At 51.0% G+C, this 23,050-nt stretch overlaps 1 protein-coding gene across 1 annotated transcript in view; it reads right to left on the bottom strand.

Moving 5' to 3' along the window:
* Cdh23 (cadherin related 23) overlaps window positions 1-10,851 on the bottom strand; it is a 349,164-nt gene extending 338,313 nt beyond the window's left edge. Inside the window, 2 exon segments of the mRNA XM_028776789.1 lie at window positions 2,875-2,952; window positions 10,785-10,851. Coding sequence (XP_028632622.1) covers window positions 2,875-2,952; window positions 10,785-10,851 — 145 coding nt within the window.
* Between the last annotated feature and the right edge of the window lie 12,199 nt (window positions 10,852-23,050).

The following is a 23,050-nucleotide window of genomic DNA, read 5'->3' on the forward strand; positions in this document are numbered from 1 at the left end:
ATGCCAGCCCAGCTGTCTCAAGCTCTGGCAGTGGGTGAGCTGACTGGCTTGGGCTCTGGCATTGTCCTACATACCAGAGCCAACCTCTTCTGGTGTTTAGCAGTGTCTTTTGTAAGCTACTGGCCGGTAGGCAACCCCAGTCACCATCACTGGGCCATAGAGAGTTTTACCTCCAGAGATGATATTCCAAGTATGGAAGCTTTGGGGTTATGGTGTTTCAGGCAAATTCCTCATCACCAATATTCAGGCTGGCATACGTATTGAGAAAGGAGGTGGGTAAAAGTGGCCAGTCCTTAAAGTCAGGCCCCTGGGATGCTTCCCCTTCCATAAAGAAGGCAAGGGCCAGGCCCCTGAACACACATGCCTGCTACATCCACAGGGACGCCAACATCTACCCTGTGAACAGCCCAGGGCCATATGAGTACCAAAACTCCACAAGAGACTCCAGAACAGCATCATCAGAGAACCTAGAAACAAGCACGGCCAGGCTGCCCGGACCACAGCTGATTAGACACACTTTTGCAATATCCTCTCACTGACAAGGTAAGAAATAGAGAACCAGAGGACTGTGCCTCAGTGTCCAAGGTCACACAGTAAGAAACAAAACCTTGGCTTCTGACTTCTAGGTTTAGAGCCCTCCTGTCCGGATCCTTATGCAAAAGAAAGGGGAAAAGCCAGAAAGTTGCTGGGCCCCTTCCCAAGAGAAAGAGGCAGAGGTGTCCCTCAGCGCCTCAGATGGAGCCAAGATCAATTCCGTAGCACTAGGCAGCCAAGTCTGCTGTGGCCGCCTTGGAAGGGCTTCAGTGCTTGGGTGTAGCTCCCAGGAGCTGATCCACGCTGGCCTTAGCAGAGAACAAGCCAGGGCTGCAGCCAAAGGTAACAGGATCCGGGCCCACTGGATGGCTTCTGGTGGGCCTCTAGCCTCAGACCCCTCACAACCAGAGCTGGCCAAGCTGTGCCCACTCTTACCTTCCTTGCACAGCGAGCCTCTGGCCATGCTAAATGAGCATGGACCTGGAGTAACAGGCAGGATGCAGCCAACCCTGTTCCCTTAGGAAGCCCATTGTCCCTTCCGGGCAGCACCAGTCAGTCAGTAGCTGGACACACCAATGCCTCTGCTGTCAACTGTGTCAATGCACACCCTCTACCACAGGGGGCTGCCCCATATGGGTGGGATGACATGAGCAGGTTCAAAAGCCAGCTTCGGAAATGGTAGGCAAGGGAGGGACAGCTCCTCCCGCTTCTGTCCCCCTCCCTCTCATCACCCTGGGGGATAGACCCTGTCCACCCAGGGCCCCAATTTCTTCATCCATCTGCCTGACATCCTTCTGTGGCCACAGCATTCAGGGATGGCATAGAGGCAACCGCCCAGGTATCTCTGACACAAGGAGGAATGACAGGGATGGAAGGGAGCAGAAGTCCTAAGGGTGATTCTCACAGGGCGGGCCACTCATGCATTTGCTGCCAGACATGTGTCCAATCTGCAGCTATGGTCCCTATGAGGTCATGTGCAACTGAGAAGAGCTATGGATGTAACTCAGCACAAGATTGTAAAGCGACTCCATCACATGGTTCTGGAGGCATGAACTCTGTGGTGATGAGGTCACTTTGGCCATGTCAAAAGCCTGAATGTGCCGAGTCTGTACACAGGTTCTAGGCCTTGTTCATACCAGCCTGTGCTGGCTAGTTTTATGTCAACCTGACACAAGCTAAAGTCATCTGGGAAAAGGAGCCTCAATTGAGGAAATGTCTCCATAAGATCCAGCTGTAGGGCATTTTCTTAATTAGCGATTGTTGGGGAGGGCCCAGCCCGCTGTGGGTCGGGCCATCCCTGAGCTAATGGTCCTGGGTTCTATAAGCAGGCTGAGCAAGCCGTGGGGAGCAAGCCAGTGAGCTCCTGCCATGGCTTCTGCATCAGCTCCTGCCTCCAGATTCATGCTCTGCTTGAGTTCCTGTCCTGACTTCCTTAAATGTTGAGCTCTGCTGTGAACATGTAAGCCAAATAAACCCTTTCCTCCCCAAGTTGCTTTGGTTATGGTGTTTCATCACAGCAACAGTGACCCTAACTAAGACACAGCCCCATTCCAGAACTGCATGAGGGACATGCCACACGGATAAACCCTCAAAATAATACAACGTGTGACGGATCCAAAGACTGCAACCTTCCCCAACCTAATCCTGAGGAGAGCAAGCAACTCAGCAGGACCCTTAAGGGACTCATAGATAATACACACACACACACACACACATATACACGGGGCTAAGCCTTTGACCGTCACTGGCATGGCTACTGACGAGTACCCACAATCCTAGCTCATTCACTGGATTTTGGTTTCTGGAGCTGAGCTGGGACCTCGGAGCTGTAAGCACAGACCTCAAGCTACCGTTATTAGAGCCGTGCCAGGAAGCCGCCACAGCAGCCCTGTGATGAGGTAACTGGATCAGAGAAGCATTGGATACTCAGTCACCAACATCTAACGATAAAACCTAGCGAGCTCATTACAGAAAGTTATGGCGTCACTGAGAAAGTACAAAGACAACACCACACTGGCAGCCATCTTCAAATTTCCACAAAGACTTGGAGCAGAAGAGAAACACGAGGTTTTCTACAGGATAAAATTAGTCCCGGCTGGAAACCAGCACTGGGGGCAGTGGGAAACCATGCTGTTGAGAAGATCCCTCAGCTTGAAAGGGCTGCCATGAGGGATAGTGAGGGTCCTGTCCCTACAGGCATCCAAACAAAAGGTAGACGAATACCATAGACAGATTCCAGCGCAGGCTGAAGGTGGTCTCAACCCCCAAGATCCTTTCCACTTACAAAAGGTAAATCACCCCATGCTACCCGAACTCCCACCGGTCCAGGGACCAACTCACCCACAGGTGTGTCTTCACTGATGAGCAGGTACGTGTCAAAGAAGTGATTGGTGAAGAAAGGTAGTCGGTTCACCTGGCCTGCAAGACAGAGGTCAAAGTATCAGCATGGTGGCCCCTGCCAGCTTTGCATATACTACAGGGTGACACTGAGTGGACTGCATGGCACTGAACATGTACTGTACCAACTTCCCAAGACAGTCAGCCAGGCCACAGGTAGCTGCTGAGCACTGGCCCCATGGAGACAGGCTCTGAGCATGAAATGCACACCGGATTTTTAACGCTTTGACCCCCTCCCACCAGCCCCCCAAACTCTGTAGATGCCATCTTTGTTAATCTTTAATATTGATGCCACATCAAAATGCTATTTGGGATACCTTAGATAACGTGAAAGATACTATTGAAATGAATGTCGCCATTTCTTTTTACTTTTCTTATATGGCTCCTGCAAATGTCACGCTCACACCAGTGGGCTGTGGTGGATTTCCCACCGGGCAGTGCGGTTTGTGCCGTAACTCACATGGACTCTTGGTTTATTTCAAGGGATTGGTGGCTCATGTTAACCCTGGCACCCATAGCAGGGCCTGGTGCTTAGAGAGCCCCCAGAGCAAGTTTGTCATGGGAAGAAGAATAACAATAATAGTCATAGCTATGACAGTTGTTGCAGCTAATGACTCTGGATCTGCTTCTCCATGAGGGTCTCTCAGATCACCTCAATCCAGTAAGAGAAAGGCAGGTTTGAAATAAGGCTTATAGGAGTAGCTCAGGCTATACCAGAGCCCAGACACTGAAAATTTCTCATTTAATCATGGTGCACTCCGACAGTACCTCATGAGGGTGGGGGCTGGGAAGAGCCAGGTGATAGGTACATGGATGGGGGAATTGACCACAAAGCCCCCTAGCAAGCCTTCCCCAAAGCTAGCTTCTCCTGTTCTCTGGTTCCTCCATCAGTAGGCTGAAGGGACACTTTCTGCTCGGTCACTGAAAACTGGGACGGGGGTGGGAGGCGCAGCTTAGTTTCCAGGGTGCATTCCCTGCTACAGGGGCTCTTACAGGGAGTTTCAGGGGCCCTGAGAGGGGCAGGGACAGCTCCCCCACTCTCTTTTCTACTGATCTGGCCCTCCTTTAAACTGATGCCAGGCTCCCAAAGGATGAGAAGCTAGAGTCAGGGAGGGAACTGGGGACGTATAGGAACACGGGATCTCTCTTCCTTCTGCTTAGGCAGTGTCTTAGGGTTTTACCATTGTGAATGGACACCATGACCAAGACAACTCTTTTAAGGACAACATTTAATTGGAGCTGGCTTACAGGTTCAGAGGTTCAGTCCATTATCATCAAGGCAGGAGCATGGCAACATCCAGGCAGACAAGGTGCAGGGGGAGCTCAGAGTTCAACATCTTCATCTGAAGGCTGCTAGCAGAATACTGGCTTCCAGGCAGCTAGGATGAGGGTCTTAAAGCTCACACCCATAGTGACACACCTACTCCGACAAGGCCACACCTCCTATTAGTGCCAGTTCCTGGGCCAAGCATGTACAAACCATCACATTCCACTCCCTGATCCCCATGGGTTTGTTCAAACACATGAGTCTATGGAGGCCATACCTAGCCATAGCATAATTTTAAAAAGTACATTTAATCCAACTTTCAAAGCCCCCATAGTCTATAACAGACTCAACAATGTTAAAAGTCTAAAGTTCAAGGTCTCTTCAGAAATTCATCCAATCACTTAACTGCAATCCACGAAGCAAGACAGGAAATCAGCTGGGCAAACTTCAAACTCTGCATCTCCGTGTCTGATGTCAAAGCAATCTTCAGATCTCCAACTCCTTTTTCATCTTTGTTGACTGCAACAAACTTCTTTCTCCTGGGCTGCTTCCACTCCCTGTTAGCAGCTGTCCTCAGTATCCCACAGCTCTGGCATCTTTAACATCTTGGGGTCTCCAAGGCAACTTCAACTTCACAGCTTCGTGTTCCAGTGTCTGGGATCCATACATCATCTTCTGGGCTCCTCCAAAGGGCTAGCATCAATTTTCCAGCTCTGCCCTCAGTAGCGCTCTAGGCTCTGGTTGACTCCACTTCACTGCTGCTACTCCTCTTGGTAATTATCCAATGTACTGGCATCTCCAATATGCTGGAGTCCTCTGCTGTAACTGGGCTGCACCAATACCCTTCATGGTGCCAAGCCTCAACTCCTTTGCATGGCTCCTTCAATCCTGGGCCGTCAGCTGCAACTGAGGCTGCACCTTCACCAATGGCCTTCCATGGTCTCTCACCGTGCCAAGCCTCAGCTGCTTTTTATGACCCTTTTATACCTTCAAAACCAGTACCACCTGGATGACTCTCACACATCACCAACGTACAGCTGCAGCACAAGGCACAACCTTGACTATCTCTGGAGCACAGCTTCTTTGTGATCTCAGAAAACACTTCCCAGAAGATTTCACCTCAGTGATGCTGGTCTCTTCTTAATCACCACTGATTTCTTAGCTCCAGCTAGCCAGCATCAATTGTCCCAGTAGTCCCTTCCATTCTTGACCATAAAGCCAGAGCCACGTGGCCAAAGCTGCCGAGTTCTGCTGCTTGCTGGAGCTGGAACATGGCCCCCTTGTTCTAGTGCATCATCAACAGCTTCCTGTTTTCCAATTCCTTCACACTGCCTAGCTTGGCTGCCCTGAACTTGCTCTGCAGACTGACCTTGAACTCAGAGATCTCCATTGCTGTGACTCCTGAATGCTGGGATTAAAGACATGTAATGCCAGACCTGGGTTTAAGCTTTTCTCTACTTGGAACTTGCTCTCTTCCAGGCTGGCCTTGAACTCAAGAGATCTGCTTGCCTCTCTTTCCTGGGATTAAAGCCTCCTGCCACCAACAAGCCTGGACCTAAATTTTGCTTGGTGGGATCTTGTCCCAAGGTCATGACTCCCTTAATTCAATTTAATATCCTTGAACACAGGATTCAGCTCCATTTTACTTCCTGGTGCCCCTTTAGCCCTCAATGATATAATTTATATTTTCCCTTTCTAAGCTTGCTATGCTTGTTCAAAATGCTCTTCATGACACTCTTAACCAGAGAACAAAGCCTCTGCTGGGCCCTTTTGAGACTTCCTTTGTCAATGCAATTAATACAAATCTCTTTACCTTAGCCTCAGGTAGATCCTTCTTACAAGGGGAAAAACTAGCCATATTCTTCATCAAAATACCACAAAAACAGTCTTCAGGCCACATACTGAAATTCTTCTCCACTGAAACCTCTTGAGCCAGGTCCACACACTTTGAATCACTCTCAGCAACGAAGTCTTCCATATTCCTACTAGGATAGTCCATTAAGCCCCAGTTAAAGCATTCCACTGCTTTCCAAATCCAAAGTCCCAAAATCCACATTCTTCCAAACAAAAGCATGGTCAGGCCTATGACAACAATACTCCAGTCCCTGGTACCAACTTCTATCTAATGTTAGGTGTTTACTGCTATGAACAGACACCCTGACCACAGCAACTCTTATAAGGACAACATTTAATTGGGGCTGGCTTGCGGGTTCTGAGGTTCAGTCCATTATCATCAAGGCAGAGGCATAGCAGCATTTAAGCAGGCATGGTGCAGGAGGAGCTGAGAGTTCTCCATCTTCATCTGAAGGCTGCTGGGAGAAGACTGACTTCCAGGCAGCTAGGATGAGGGTCCTATAGCCCATGCCCACGGTGACACACCTACTCCAGCAGGGCCACACCTCCTACTAATGCCACTCCCAGGGCCAAGCATATACAAACCACCACAGGCAGCTGGAGTGTGCTCATTTCTGCTCCTCTAACACTCTGGCCTCTCCCTTCCTCTCCAGGGCTTCTGGCTCTTCCACTTCCTGTGCTAAGTCCCATGTCTTCTCTTTCTGGACACCCTCACCTGATCCACCTCATAAGCGCTCATGCATGCATGCACGGTTCACAGCTTGCAGCCGCAGTCTCAGGAAGAGCTGGAGAAATGGCACCTCGCCTCTCTGAAACCTCCTCGTACCCCATTTAGGCACACGACCTCCCTGCACCTCTGATTACTTCTGTGCAAAATGATAACAACAACAGGGCTTGTGGAGGGCCCTGGGTACCCCAGGGGTGCAATAGTGGGCTAGGATTGTGGATGGAAAATTAGTGATGGAGAAAAAAACTTGCCTGCAGCAGGCTTGGTTTATTTCTAAATAAATTTTCTTTCCTAGGACTGGTACCCAGGGATGGAAACACCACTCAGGCAACCTAGCAGAGACTCAGGATCTGAGTCACCTGCCACATACCACTAAGCAGGCAGGAACTATGCCTTCACAACCGGTCTCAAGGGCTGTTAGCCTGGGGATCCCGGGGAATAGGAGGAATTAGCAGAACAGGGGAGGGCAGAGGGCAGTCAGGTGAGTTCTCTTAAAAGTCATTTTTCAAGGCTGTGTGTTCCAGGGACAAACCCGCCGTGGTAGGAGCTTGGAGGCCTCTACTGTTGCATACATGAGTGGCTGCGGAAAGATGGCATGCTGGCTGAGCTTATGTCAACTTGACACAAACTAGTTATCTGGAAGGGAGGAACCTCAGCTGAGAAAACACCTCTGTAAGATCCAAGTGTAAGGTATTTTCTTAATGACTGATGGGGGAGGGACCAGCTCATTGTGGGTGGTTCCATCCCTGGGTGGGTGGGGTGGTCCTGGGTTCTATAAGAATGAAGGCTGAGCAAGCCATGGGGAGCAAGCCAGTCAGCAGCACCCCTCCATGACCTCTGCATCAGCTCCTGCTTCCAGGTTCCTATCCTGCTTGAGTTCCTGTCCTGGCTTCCTTCAATGATGAACAGGAAGCGTAAGCCAAATAGACCCTTTCCTCCCCAGGTTGCTTTGGTCATGGTGTTCCATCACAGTAGCCGTATCTAAAATGGGAGAGGTGGGGCGTGGCTGAGTTGTAAAAGAAAAGGCGATCCAGGCTTTAGGGTCCAAAGTCATGTCCTCAGTTCCAACCAAGGCTACCTGCTTACCTTGGTCCTCAACACTTTTAGCAACTCTGCCCTCTCCCCACCCACCCCTGCCAGCTGATGTCCTGACCCCTCAGAAATAGGCAGGGAGTGCAGGTGTAAGGTTCAATCTTCTAAAACACATACTAGGGTGGTGTGGAGAAGGCAGAGGGCAAGGCCGTAAAGGAAGGCATCTGAGCGGTTGGCCCAACATGGACTATACATACGGCAGGAGTCACAAAGTCAAGCAGGGGCAGGAGACATAGAGCATGCAGGGTGCTGACCCAAAAGGCGAGCTGTCCTCCTGGCTAGGTGGCGCTGCTCCCTCGGCTCATGTGACTGGAAAGTCAGGCATGGCTTTGCTCAGAATCAGGGACTAGGTAGATGCCACATCCGGGGCAGAGCTAGATTTGAACTTGTCAGTCTGGATCCAAGATGGCTGCCTTCCCAGGCTTCTGAGTGGTGAGGGGGGGGGGGCTCTTATCAGCACTGAGTCCTCTACCTAGAGAATACCAGAGTCCTCTAGCCCTGCCCCAGGCTAAGGAAGGAACACTGTGGACACAGGGAGCATAGAGAAATGTTCCAGGCATCACTTTAAAACCCTCCGGATGGAAAAAGGGGGGGAGAGGGGCCTGCCTAGTTGCAAAGGGTCACTGCTGTGACAACTGCCACTGGGCTCCAGGCACTTGACACAGTCTGCAGGGGAGCCAGGCCTCCTCTATGCCTGAGGTTCCTCATACACAGCACCCAGGACACCGGGCCAGAAGGGGATCAGAGAAGATCTGCCTCTGTGCTGTCACAGAGCAGAGGAGCCCATGGAGTCTATGGGGAACAGGCTGGGGGAGGGGACAGGAGGCTATGGCACAGAACTGACAGACTGAGAGGATGTAACAATGGTTGAAGGCCTATCTCCCCTCTGCCTCCCTGGGATGGAGTAACAGCTTATTCTGGGGAGTAGGATCCCCAACATGGGGAAAACCGCATGACCTAGTCTGGAAACCAGAAAAGGGCTAACATAGGCAGATGAAGAGCAACAGAAATGGGAAGTCACATGTCTTACAGGCCCCCAGGTCAGGCACCAGCCACCTACCATGCTAAGGGAGCCACTCTGGCTACTTAGCAAGCACAGATGTGGTCAGCAAAGCGAGCCGGCACATGGGCAGATCACCTATGCTTTGCCATGGCATTTGCTGGATGGCCTTGGGAGACTTGATATGCTTCTCTGTTTTCTGTGCCCCATTCTGTTCCAGCCCAAAGAAAGAAAGGCAAAGATGCTGCTAACAAAAGGGTGAGCATCACGCAAGCGTTCAGCCGGCACCTGATGTGTCAGTCAGGCTTGGTGTTCACATTGATTGGCCGGATCGAGCTGTGTTGCTCCCGAGAAGTAGACAAAGAAAATGCGGTCCAGGGAGGTTCAGAGGCCTGCCCAAGGGAGCCGACAGGCGGAGCGGAGTGTGCCATGCAGAATACCCGAACAGTAGTTGAGAGCTCAAGGGAGGCAGCCATCCCCCTGAGCAAGCTGGGACGAACCCTCGAACCCGCTGAATAGTTAGCTATACGTGTGGCTTTTAATGGACAGACAGCTGGTGCAACAAAGCAGGAACGTGTCTAAGCTCAGAGTCCTACAAGAGACAGAGACAGGGTCCTCACTTCTGCCAAATAACAAGACCAGAGGCCTTCTGCATGGAGAAGACTGGGGGGGGGGGGTCATGTGATTTAAAACAAAACAAAAACCTCAGGTTAGGTGACTCTGAACCCCAGCCTCTCCTCCATGAAAGGTTCTAAGACTGTATCTGCTCAGTCTCTGAGTCTGTGAGCCAGGGCTGCAGTTCCAAGCTATTTGAATGGAAGTGAGCTCCCCATTGCTGGGGGCATTCAAGTAGAGAACGGGGACAAGGAGAGGAGGCTGCCTTCACAGCAGGATGCTAGTGAACTCCAACAGGTGCTAGCAGGAGGCAGCAATGCCTTCCAGAGACCCACAGCTCCCTGGAGTGAAGCAGCAGCAGAGAAAGGGCCCTGTGGGAACGTGCTTGCCTGCGTCGCCAGGCACGAGGTGCCATAGCCATTCTCTGAGGACACCCTGGCTCCTGGGGAATTCTGCATGGCATGCCTACAGTCCTGGCCTTCCTTCAGTAGAGCCTCCATGTTCCTTTGTATCTATTTCTCCAGGGGCAAAGACAAGGTACTCAGGCCTTTTTGGTGGGCACCCGTGGCACTGGGGGGAGGGGGGAGAGTCCTACAAGAAGAACAGCTCTGGGCTATCACATACCTGTGTTCTGGGTATCCACAGGCATTCCCACTATTGGTCCCACACCCTACCCATGTTCAGGATACTTACACACACACACACATGCACGCACGCACGCATGCACGCACATACACACACACACAACAACTCTTCTAAAATGACTATCAGTCCTCAAAGGCAAGATAAAACAGCTTTTCCATCTGGCCAGATGGCTCCCGCCTTCTGAGTGACTTCTCTAGAGCCAGCGATGTCCCTGTGAACACATCCTGCCCTGTATCCTGTTACCTTCAACCTTGCATATTCTTTCCTGCTGGCCCAGGCCCCTGGCATGGGAGTTGATGTCTTCACTCCCTAGAGGTAGCATACTATGAGTACAGCATCACATAGTAGGTACTCAAAACATAGTGGAACAGAACTGTGGCCACTCTCCTCAGTCCAGGACAGTTCACGGCTACACATTATGGAACCTAAGAATTTCTCAAGACTCCTCCATGGCCCCGTGGGCCTGGGCCTTGGGGACAGCCAGTATTTTCAGCCCTATGCAAGCTGTAGGAGGTAACAGAAGCCTACAGAGGGAATTTGTCTTCATTCACTCCCTGGGGGCCTAGAGCATGAAGCCAGGCTGCTGGTCTGAGTAACCTGCAGCCTGGCCTCCCAAGCACTGCCTGGTATTATCAAAGAGAAGTGGCACTTACCCCAGGATCCAGACACCAGTGTGAGAAGCCAGAGCACAGCATAGCAAGTGACAGGAGGATACCTCATGGCTCCTGGGAACACAAACAAGGAGAAGCAGATGAAATATAAATTCCTGGAACCCCCAGAGTCCTACCTCAGCAGTCCCAGGAGAGCACAGCCTTGGAAGGGGAAGAGAGAACAACTCCCATGAGGAGAGGGTCTGGACCACCACTCTCAGCCTTGTCCAGATCTGGATGGATTGCAGTGGTCTGGGTGTATTCAGGCTTTGCCAGGACTGATGTGGCAGACAAAGCTCAGGGCGTACATGGAGGGCTTGCTGGGGCCACATTCAAGGTTCAGGGTTTGAAAGGGCAGACTACTGCCTCTGCCCTCTGAACCCATATCCCGCAGAGCAGCAAGCATAGCACCACCAGCTTGGGAAAGGGGTCAAGTGTGATGTTAACCAGAAAGACAGAGCCTGACAAGTTCACCAAGTCATCTAGCCCCTGAGTAGCAGCCTTATTCTGCCTTCTGAAGTCCATAGTATTATCTTCTAACTCAGGAGGGTGAGAAAGAACTCAGGTCATGGTGTCCAAAGAGGCTCACAGAGAAACTACAACACACCTGTGTGGAAGCCTGGTGCTGGGCTCTGGAAAGATGTGACACTAGCAAGGAAGGCCTTGTCCCTGAAGGAGGCTGGGAGAGGGCCACTCCTTCCCACCCATCACAGCATGGTCATCAGGGCCTCAGGATAGAGACCTCCCTCTAGCCAGCATCCGACTCTCTCCAAACTGAGTCTGAGAATGTGGAGCACGGTAGGTACCCATCAGTAAGTACCCATTGGGTGTCTTGTTCAGAGGCCTCCCCCATCCCTGTCTCAGGAGACAGCCATCAGCTGCACACCTCCTCCCTCAGGGATCTCCACCAGTATGTGTAGTCAACACTGGGACACAGTAGATAGCTCGCCTCAGCCATCCATGACTGACTAGGAGAAGGGATAATGACTGGTCCTGGGCAGGACGTTGTGGAGAGACTTCCACATCTGCCAATACTGGTGGCTGCTTCACCGATTCATCCCTGGAAGGAACAGTGTCTTTAACTCAGCCCATGTCCTGAGCAGACAGTGAGGTGATTCCCACAAATACTACAGCCAATGTACAACGGTCCACGGACAGATTTGGTTTTCCTCCTGTGTACACTTAAAGCACGCTAATCCTGTAAGTAAACAGCTGTGTGGGGAGGAAGTGCCTCGGAGCTGTATGTCCCAGTGACACGGTCTCTTCTTCATTCCTCAGTCCTTCCTCCCTGTGAGTTTTAACATGTTAACAGCCTATCTTAGAGGCTCTGAGTCCAGGCTAGATGAAGCTTCTGATTTAGTCTGAAAGTTGGGTTTTTATATGAATTAAACATTTAAATATTGGTAGATAATTCCTAAGAAGCACTTTGTAAGCCACACATGATCCAGCCAACAAGAAGAGTGGGCACTTGCCTGGCGGGCCTTTCCAACCCCCTCTGTTTCTCAGTGTGTTCCCACTCTGTATTTGCTCAGATCTCTGGGACTACTGCTGATCTCTGTGACAACTTACAAGCCACGGGTGTGGTAAGAGCTTGCCTAGAATCCACTAGTGAGGGGCTAGGGTGTGGCTCTGAGGTACGATGTCTACCCAGACTCCAGTGGGGGCCAAGGGTTTAGAACTCAGTGGTACACCCCTTGCCAGAAAGGGGGGTGGGGGAGGGGAGAGACTCAGCAGTAAAGAGAGTGCCTAGAGTCTGTCACTGAGGAGCTGGTTGTGGCTCAGTGGCAGAGCACTAGCTAGCATATGAAAGGACCTGGGCTTCATAGCCAGCCCTGAAAAAAATTTTAATTAAAATTTAAAAGTCACCCCCTCCCGTGACATTCACAGATGACCCTCCAGGCCTATGTGACTGTCTCCTTTTCTTCAGGAGCTAAAAATAGCCTAGCAGGGATTTCCTACAATAGAGAGAGCCGTCCCCTCTGACAGGCATCTGGATTCTTTCCCCTACAGGCAAGGCTACTGTAGGTGTTCCCCTCTGTGCGCCTATGCAGGGCTCTGCTAATTCCAGGGCTGTGGTCCTCCAGCCGGAGCATTGCCAGGTCACCTAAACACAAGCCCCAAGCGTGTATGGCTGCCTTTTGGGAATAGTGGCAGCAACTCTCAGCCCCTCCCTCGGTGTGCAGCAGGGTCCCACCTGCAAGTGATATCCCTCTTTGTAAATGGTCACCAATTGGACACGTGACAAATGGCCTGTCGCCCTCACTTGCATTTGCATTTCCCTAACTACCGGTGAGGTTGAGCACTTTCTAAACGTTCCATCTGTTACCTAGAATTACCCACCGGATCCCGAAAAGGCGCCAGCCATCGTCACATACATTATCCCTGATTTACAACTGGAGAAACCGAGGCACAGGGCAATTGAGCGACAAGCTGACGCCTCGTGGTGAGTGACTGTCTTCAGGAAGAAAAAGAAAAAGAATCTGCCTTCCCAGACCAGATGTTAGGAGAGTTAAACATCTGTTAGGAACATCACCCAGAAATAGCTGGGGAATTCACACCAGGCTGCCGGGAGCCGCGGGAAGTTTGTGGAGCACACAATGAGGGAGGAAGGAAGTGAAGGACGGGGTTGTGAGAGACTCCACCAGCCAGGGCTTTTTACTGCTGTCTCTACTCAGTCTTCCCGAGTATCTCAACAAAAAGTATTCCTGTCTCCATTTACAGGTGATGAGACTGTCACCAGGAAAAGTCACCCTGGGGTGTGGCCTGCAGCTGGTATGCTACCACACCATCCTCTATGACTCCCTTTCCTTACATGTACTGTTTCTTTATATGTGTGTGTACTGGGGGTGGGGGCATATACATAGATGTACTCACACGCGCCCGTGCCTATAGAAGCAAGAATCCTACAACTGGTGTCCTCCTCGGTTGCTCTCCACTGTGCTGTTTGAGACAAGGTCTCTCACTGAACCCGAAGCTCCCAGTTGGGATAAGCTGGCTGGGCAGCATGACCCCAGGATCTACCTGTCTTTCCCCACGGTACCTCCAGTGCCTGGCCTACAGATTCATGCTGTCACACCCGGCTACTACATGGATACCAGGGACGTGAACTTCACACTTAACCCGCTGGGCTATCTTCCCAGACCTGTTCTGTGCTGTTCTTTCTAGGTAGTCTTGCTCTATAGCCAAGGTTGACCTTGAACCCACAAGCCCATCTCTACCTCCGGAGGACTGAGTTTACAACGATGCATTACAACCCCAAACTGGTCTTCTTCCATATGAGAAGGGAGCCCCTCCCTGCAGGAGAAGCTGTGTTCAGCAAGGAGGAGCTTCTGCCCAGTGAGAGCGCCTGACACATTTCACAGGCCTGCATGACACATGCCCCATCCCACAGGGCCCACTCAAGGTCACTGTAGTGTTCTGAGATCCAACCTCCCTCTGAAGGTGTCTGTCTGTCTTTTCTTCTCAGCCCATCAAACTGGCTCAGTGCCCCAGCTGTCAGTTAAGGGAGAGCGAACCCAACCCACACTCTGAAGATGTCCATTCTCAGTCTCTACTGTGAGACCATGGTTTACACCCTAACCTCATAGCATCCAAAGGGTGAAGGCAAGTGGACTGGCTAGAACTGGTCCATACTGGTCTTGGATGGTCCCTGAAGCCCAGATCTCATTCTTCTTTGGCCCCACCCCTTTGACAATTTATATTTTATAGATGAGATGGTTGTCTTAGTCAGGGTTTCTATTCCTGCACAAACATCATGACCAAGAAGCAAGTTGGGGAGGAAAGGGTTTATTCAGCTTACACTTCCACATTGCTGTTCATCACCAAAGGAAGTCAGGACTGGAACTCAAGCAGGTCAGGAAGCAGGAGCTGATGCAGAGGCCTTGGAGGGATGCTGCTTACTGGTTTGCTTCCTCTGGCTTGCTCAGCTTGCTTTCTTATAGAACCCATGACTACCAGCCCAGGGATGGCTCCACCCACAAGGAGCCCTCCACCCTTGATCACTACTTGAGAAAATGTCTTACAGCTGGATCTCATGGAGGTTTTTCCTCAAGGGAGGCTCCTTTCTCTGTGTTAACTCCAGTTTGTGTCAAGCTGACACAAAACCACCCAGTACAATGGCCCAAGATCATCCCAGCCACAGGCAGTGTGCAGAGCCTGCGGCCTGGTTTGCACATGGCTGTTTTGCATCCTGCCTTTGCCTACTGCAATGAGTGGCAGTACCCCACACCCACCCTGGGGAAGGCCTAACCTTCAATGCTCTGAACAGCGCCTGCTCCCCAGCCTCCTGGCCCTCCCCACTTTCACCCAGCCTGGCCTGGTGCCTCCTTCTACCATGGGCTACAAGTTGCTACCCTGGAGATGTGGTCAGTGTACCCCATCACCTCTCCACACCAGGCCAGAGCACATACACACCCTCCATGCTGGGCTTCCTGCCTAGGCCTGCAAGTTGCCAGACGCATTTCCATGTAGCTACCCCCAGATCTTTCAGATACCTGGCTTAGCGGTCCTTCACATGCACAGGAGACCTTCCAGGAACCTCTCAAATATCCCCATTGCCAAGGAGACACAGGGCCAGGCCCTAAGACATTCCGGCCCTAAAGCGCTCCTGCCAACCAAATACCAAGCTCTACAGATGAACAACAGGACCCAGAGCATGGCTGTAGACACAAGCTAGGTGTCAAATGAGTGTAACCTTCGGCTACTGCCCAGGGCCACCAGCATGGGTCCCAAGGTACCCAAGAGAACTACAGAGATGCCCAAGATCCATGATGCTAATGTTTATTCAGTGTGTGTGGTATAGCAGGCCTTCTACATGCTGGGGCTCAGAAAGGTTAACTAACCTGCCTAAGGTCACACAGCTAGTAAGTGGTCGGGTCTGGAGTTAAACTCCGTTCTGAAAGCTCACACTGTCACTCAAAGTCTCGGACCTCAGATGTCGTGAGCTCAGACATGCCTTAGGTGAAGTGGAGTGTAGTAGGCAAGATTCTACAGCCACTGGACAGGGCAGTATACCAAATTTCAATTCCAATATCCTAAAGGCTGAGCCATCAGGGAGACCAAGAGGAGGGGCTAACAGAAGGGACACTGTGCGTGCCTGTCCTGATGTGACCAACTGCGTACTCCAGGATACAGGAGAGTACAAGGTCCAGACCCTGCCTGGGGGAGCTGATGCTTCATGGGAGGGATTGGCTCAATCAGAGTCGGGGTGAGGGGACTGCGTTAGGAGCAGGGAGAAGCAGGAGAGAGGAAAGAACAGGCCAAGAAAACACTCTGGGGGTCACTGGGGTGAGAACACTCTGGGGGTCACTGGGGTGAGAACACTCTGGGGGTCACTGGGGTGAGAACACTCTGGGGGGTCACTGGAGTGAGAACACTCTGGGGGTCCCTGGGGTGAGAACACTCTGGGAGTCACTGAGGTGAGAACATTCTGGGGATCATTAGGGTGAGAACACTCGGGGTAACTGGTGTGAGAACACTCTGGGGGTCACTGGGGTGAGGACACTCTGGGGGTCACTGGGGTGAGAACACTCTGAGGGTCCCTGGGGTGAGAACACTCTGGGGGTCACTGAGGTGAGAACATTCTGGGGATCATTAGGGTGAGAACACTCGGGGTAACTGGTGTGAGAACACTCTGAGGGTCACTGGGATGAGAACACTCTGGGGGTCACTGGGGTGAGAACACTCTGAGGGTCACTGGGATGAGAACATTCTGGGGGTCATTAGGGTGAGAACATTCTGGGGGTCATTAGGGTGAGAACATTCTGGGGGTCACTGGAGTGAGAACACTCTAGGGATCCCTGGGGTGAGAACACTCTGACATGGACATATGAGAAGGTAGGAGAATGAGCCATGCAAACATCTGAAGAGAAAAGGTTCAGGCAATGGCCTGTGCAAAGGTCCTGGGGCTGGAATGTGCTTGGAAGGGTTAGCATGGCTAATTAGATCGTACAATAAAGGACAGTGTAGGCGATGAGGGCAGAGAAGTAACAGAACCATCCCGGACACCTTGAGTCCTGCCGGCTGAGTAGCTTGGGCTCTGAAACAGCACCTTGACTGCTAAGTGGACGATGGATGTAGGCTCCGAGTGGGATGGAAGCTGACTGAGGTGGAAGAAACTAGTGATACAGACCAGAGCTAATTCGGACGCCCAGCAGGGAGCAGTATGGGCCCTACCCCGGCAAGAGCACCGAAGGCTTCCTCTGGGAGATGATGCACCCCCCGCCAGGAAGAGGCACTGCAACTCCGGCCCAAGCACTGGGAAGGCAGAGACCCAAGGCAAGCAAGGCTGCAGCAAAGCCACCAAAGAACAAGGACCAACCGACACGCAGAATGGGCCTGCTTAGTTGGGCTCTGCTGTTGATGGCCAGCTTACAGCGCTGAGCAGGTACGGCTGGGGGCCTTGAGGCCAGGACGGAGATGTGTGACAGAGTCTCCAACATGACAAACTGTGACATGATCCGTGCACTCATCCTTCCACGGACTCCTTATTGGAGGATAGTAAAAAGGAAGAGGCGGGGCCTAGCAGGAAAAAGCCGGTCACATGAGTTCGGTGAGAGGGTGGAGTCTCCCCTAAGGGCTTATGCCTCAATCTAGTCTTTTCCCATAATTCATTATTTTCATTCTTGCCACTGAGAAGTGAAGAACCGGCTCTGTCCCTCTGTCGGGATGTTCTGCCGGGCACATGGGGGCTAAGAAGTCACACCCCAAAACCTCTTTCAGTCCTAGTGTGTTTCACGGTGACCAAGAAAAACCAACTGTAAACGTCTCAGGGAGCCACAGCAGTCCTCACCTCGCTATCTTGGGAAGCCGGACCACACTGCCTTCCTGTGTTGTGGTGAGGTAGTCAGGAGGACATGCCACACCCCAACAGTGGGGCATCCATGAGCACAGAACAGCCCACACCAGGCCTTAGAGACAGAGCCAGGTCTGCAGCATGATCCTGGCTGAAGACTAACAGAGGAAAAAGCATGTGTCCAGGTGTTCACATACCACATAGATGCATACACACAGGTGCACACACATATTCACACATATGCCTACCAGTATACATGCTTATGGGGCACACACATGTATCTACACATACCCATACAGAGGCTGGGCTCTCTGTGACTTTCAAGGAGAGCACCCACAAAGTGCTTATTATCCAGGTGGGGCCCCTAGCCTGACCCCAAAGGCTTCCCCATCCTGTCTCACTCCATTGTCCAGGCTGGAGGAGGCCACATTCTGGGCTAATCTGAAGGGATCTTTCCACACACCTACAGACTCCACTAAATACCACCAGAGAAAGCCCACTGCAGCCAGATGTCCCAGACTAAGGGCTCCTCTCTGAGATGACAATTGACCACACCCCCATCTTTTGGGAAATAGACCTGATTCCTAGGCAGGGTGACCACCCCCTGCAGCTCCCACTCCCCACCCCCACCCCCAAACCCCACCACAAAAAGCGAAGAACTGCTTTTTGGTAAGAGGCAGTATTCCCTTACCCCAGCAAGTAGGGGGAAAGGCTAGCAGAACAGGGGGAGGGACAGAGGCAGAGGAGGACATCTGAGCAGCATTTTGCTTTCCCAGGAGGGAGAGATTTTCACAGCAGGGTGCCACAGTTTACTTGGAATTGTTATGAATTCCCATAAAATCAGATGCACTCAACTCTGAATGGCAACATGCGGCCAAAATCAAACCCAATGCAGGGGTTAGTCACGTCACCACACACCAAGAGGCTTGTGTATGTGTGGTGCCTGCCAATGACACCCTTAAGGCTGTTCATGGATGAGCCGATACTTGTCACCAGTGACCACACTTCGAAGGCCACAGTGTCTAGGCCAATGGGACAGAAAGGAGGGACAAAGCCATTCTGACCTTGCACCCTTCCCAAAACTCTCATTGAGTGACATTGGAGAGGCTTGGGAGCCATTGGGGGGGTGGGGAATGGTGTACAACCTGAGACCCCAAGAGAGGGTGTTACAGTGGCCTAGCATCCTCCAATCAAGACTTTGAGCCCTCTGCCTACCCTTGGTCAAAACTCATTGTAAATTCATGCAAACATTCTACAGGTATGGTGAATACCTGAGAAAAAAGGAACAGAGCAGAAAGCCAACACGCCCACTAGTGAAGTCCTACCCCTCCTGCTCTAGAGGTCCCTGAAGTGTCACCTGCATACACATCCATCCGCCTCTCTTGGTTTTTTTGACACAGAGTTTTCATGTGTAATCTTGGCTATCCTGGATCTGTTATCCAGGCTGGCCTTGAACTCAGAGATCTACCTCCTGAGTGCTGGGACTAAAGGTGTGAGTCTCTAAGCTCAGATGTGCTCCCTCCCTTAACAGAATAAAGAGGAGGCCTGTGTGCTCAGAGGGTAAGGATACTGGACAACCTGAATTCAGTCCCCAGATCCCATGTTGGAAGCAAAGAACCCACTCCCAACGGTTGTCCTTTGAACTTCATGTGCATGCCATGGTACACACATTTTTTAAACACCTAGGGACTAGGAAGATAGCTTAGTAAAGTACTTACCATGCAAGCATGGGGACCTAAATTCAACCACCAGAACCACATTTCAGTTCAAAAAGCCAGGCATGGTGACACGCACTTGTAATCTTTCCTTGCACAGGCAAGGAAAATACATGAGGGTCCCTGGGGCTCACTGGCCAGCTATCCAGCCTAATTGGTGGACTCTAGGCCAATGAGAGATCTTGTCTCAAAAACAAAGAAACAAACAACAAAAACCCAAAATGGACAAGATCTGAGGAAAGACAGCTGAAGTTGATTTCTGGTGCTAACATCATACATCATGTACACCTGTACACTTGGTAAAAACAAACAAATAAAACCACATCTACTCCTGGATGGATGGATGGATGGATGGATGGATGGACAAGCAGACAGATGGATAGATGATATGGATGGATGGGTGATTTGGAGAAGGGGTCTTGCTTTAATGTTCAGGCTGGCTTTGAACTCCAAGACTCTATAGGTCTTCCCACCTCAGCCTTCCCAACAGCTGACACTATAGGTACAGTTTCCATGGAGGCTGCCTACCTCACACTGTTCGATAGTTAAGGGGTATCTTAGTGTAAGGATGTGCCCTAGTTAGGGTTAATATTGCTATGATGAAACACCATGACCAAAGCAACTCGGAAAGGAAAGGATTTTTTCAGCTTACATTTCCAGGCAACTGTCCATCACTGAGGGAAGTCAGGGCAGGAACTCAAACAGGGCAGAACCTGGAGGCAGGAGCTGATGCAGAGCCCATGGAGGGGTGCTGCTCACTGCCTTGCTCTCCCTGGTTTGTTCAGCCTGCTTTCTTAAAGAACTCAGGCTCACCAGACCAAGTATGGCACCACCCACAGTGGGCTGGGCCCTCCCCCATCAATCACTAATTAAGAAAATGCCCTACAGCTGGATTTTATGGAGGCATTCTCTTAATCGAGGGTCCTTCCTTTCTGATAACTCGAGCTCGTGTCAAGTTGACATAAAACTAGCCAGTACCTGTGGCAATGTAACTGACCCCGGGTTCTGCTGACAGCCCCATAGGTTGTTTTTTTTAACATTTCATTTTGATAAAACCATGGTAGATTCTCACTCCCAAATTCACACACACACACACACACACACACACACACACACTTAGGCATTGGGACTTAGGCGCTGTATTATCGCGCACCTGCCGTCAAATACACTCTAAGGCTGTGTGTGGTTCTCCACCTTCCTGATGCTGTGACCCTTTAATACAGCCCCTCATGTCATGGTGATCTCCAACCACAAAATTAGTATCATTGCTACTTCACAACTGTAATTTTGCTACTTTTATGAATCATAGTGTAAGTATCTGCTATGCAGGATAGCTGATATGTGGCCCCTATGGAAGGGTCGTTCAACCCCTGCACCCCCCACCTTCTGCAAGAGGGTAGTGACCCACAAGTTGAGAATCACTGCTTTAAGGCCTTCACCGTGAGCCACATCCCCGTAGTCAGGACACCACAAGGCCATTGCTCTTTCTGTCTGTTCTAGAAAGACACCAGAGGCTCTTGACTGCCTGCATTAAGTTAGAACAAGAACCAACTAGTCAAACTCAATCTCTTCCTCTCCCATGCTTCAGCCAAGGTTAGCAGGCTGCAGAGTCTGGCCAGGCTTGGTGTTGTGTCCAGCCCCGCTCTCCGGGCACAGTTCTCGTGCCATGTGGTGCCATCCTGGATCCTCCTGGAAGGGAGTCCTTAGCATCCTTCCTACATCATTCCAGGCAAGGGATGAGGGAGCAGCCCAGGGCCATTGTGCCAGCAGACCCTCCACGCCCTGCAAGCAGCATCTGCCACCTTCCGTGAGCCATCTGCCCACGAGCATGGGCTCCCATTTGAAGACACGCCAATCTCATCTCTTCTCTGAGGCTCCTGTCTTTGCCTTTCTCATCTGAGAAAATTTATCTCCGTCCATGCAGTCAGTCAGTGAACAGCTTGCACACATCCAGTCAGAGGTATGTCCCTCCTTGCCTTGGATTATCAGGTTCCTGCCTTCAACTCACCAGGCTCTGTTCCTCTCTCAGCATCACTGTGGGTGGTCAGAATCTAAACACAGATGGACATTTGCACACCAGTTTTCAGAACAGCATCACCACAATAGGCAAAAGGTTGGACCTACCAAATACTGACTGCTCGTGACCAAGTAGATAAGCAAAACCCAGCATATTCACCCAGTGGCAGAACCTTCACCATTAAAGGTAAGGAAATCTGGGCCAACTAGATGGTAGGGGTGCTTACTGAACAAGCCCATTAACCCGAGTTCCATCCCAGGAGCCCATGTGTCTTAGTCAGGGTTTCTATTCCTGCATAAACATCATGACCAAGAAGCAAGTTGGGGAGGAAAGGGTTTATTCAGCTTACACTTTCCACATGGTTGTTCATCACCAAAGGAAGTCAGGACTGGAACTCAAGCAGGTCAGGAAGCAGGAGCTGATGCAGAGGCCATGGAGGGATGTTACTTACTGGCTTGCTCAGCTTGATCTCTTATAGAATCCAGGACCACCAGCCCAGGGATGGCACCACCCACAATGGCCCCTCCCCATCAATCACTAATTGAGAAAATGCCTTACAGCTGAATCTCATGGCGGCCTTTCCTCAAGGGAGGCTCCTTTCTCTGTGCTAACTCCAGCTTGTGTCAAGTTCACACAAAAGCAGCCACTACACCATGTAAAGGTAGAAGGAGGGAATCACACAGTGTTGTCCTCTGACCTCTGCACAGTGTGCTGTGGTGCACTGGCATGCGCGCGCACGCACACAGACACACACACACGTGCACACGTGCACACACACACACGCACACGCACACATGTGCACATGCACACACACAGGTATCGTGCATGTATATGTATGACACATGCACACACAATTTTTTTAGTTTACTTATTCTTATTTTATATGTATTGGTGTTTTGCCTGCATGTATGTCTGTGTGAGGGTGTCAGATCTTGGAGTTACAGACGGTTGTGAGTCACCATGTGGTTGCTGGGAATTGAACCCAGGCCCTCTAGAAGAGCAGTCAGTGCTCTTAACCCACTGAGCCATCTCTCCAGGCCCAACATTAATTTATTTAATGTCTGCGTGCTCTGCTGCATATACACCCACAATATCTAAAGCAGTAGTTCTCACCTTGTGGGTCACAACCCCCAAAGGGGTCACATATCAGAAATCCTGTATATTAGATATTTACATTACAGTTCATAACAGTAGCGAAATTACAGTTATGCAGTAGCAGCTAAATAATCTTGTGGTTGGGGGTCAGCACGACCTGCGGAACTGTGTTAAAGGGCGGCAGCCTTAGGAAGGTTGAGAACCACGATCAAAACTGTAGGAAAGCCTGGCCCACACTAAAGCAGGGGGGAGATTAAGACATTAACTAAGGGGAAAGAGGGAGACCTCAGGACCCCTCTCATATAAGCTACTTGGGCCAGTCAAGTTCATAGAAAACTTAAGGACGGTACCAGGTGCTGGGGAGTGCTGAATGGGGCACAGTGTCAGTTGGACATGATAGAAAGTTCCAGAAGGTAGATGGTCCTGACTCTGTCCAATGGCGTTCAGTGCCACAGAACCATGCACTTAAAAGGACTCAAATGGCTAACTTTATGTTCTGTGTGTGCTTTGGCAATAAAAATGTAAAACACCACATCTCTAACATGAGCGCTTCTCATGCTGGTACCCCAGGAGACAGCAGGGTACACAGACGGCATGCCCATTTCACAGGTGCAAAGACTGAGAGCTCTGCGGGGATGGGTTTGAACCT

The sequence above is a fragment of the Grammomys surdaster genome, unplaced genomic scaffold, assembly GCF_004785775.1.
Source record: "Grammomys surdaster isolate TR1022 unplaced genomic scaffold, NIH_TR_1.0 273, whole genome shotgun sequence".
Classification (NCBI taxonomy): domain Eukaryota; kingdom Metazoa; phylum Chordata; class Mammalia; order Rodentia; family Muridae; genus Grammomys; species Grammomys surdaster.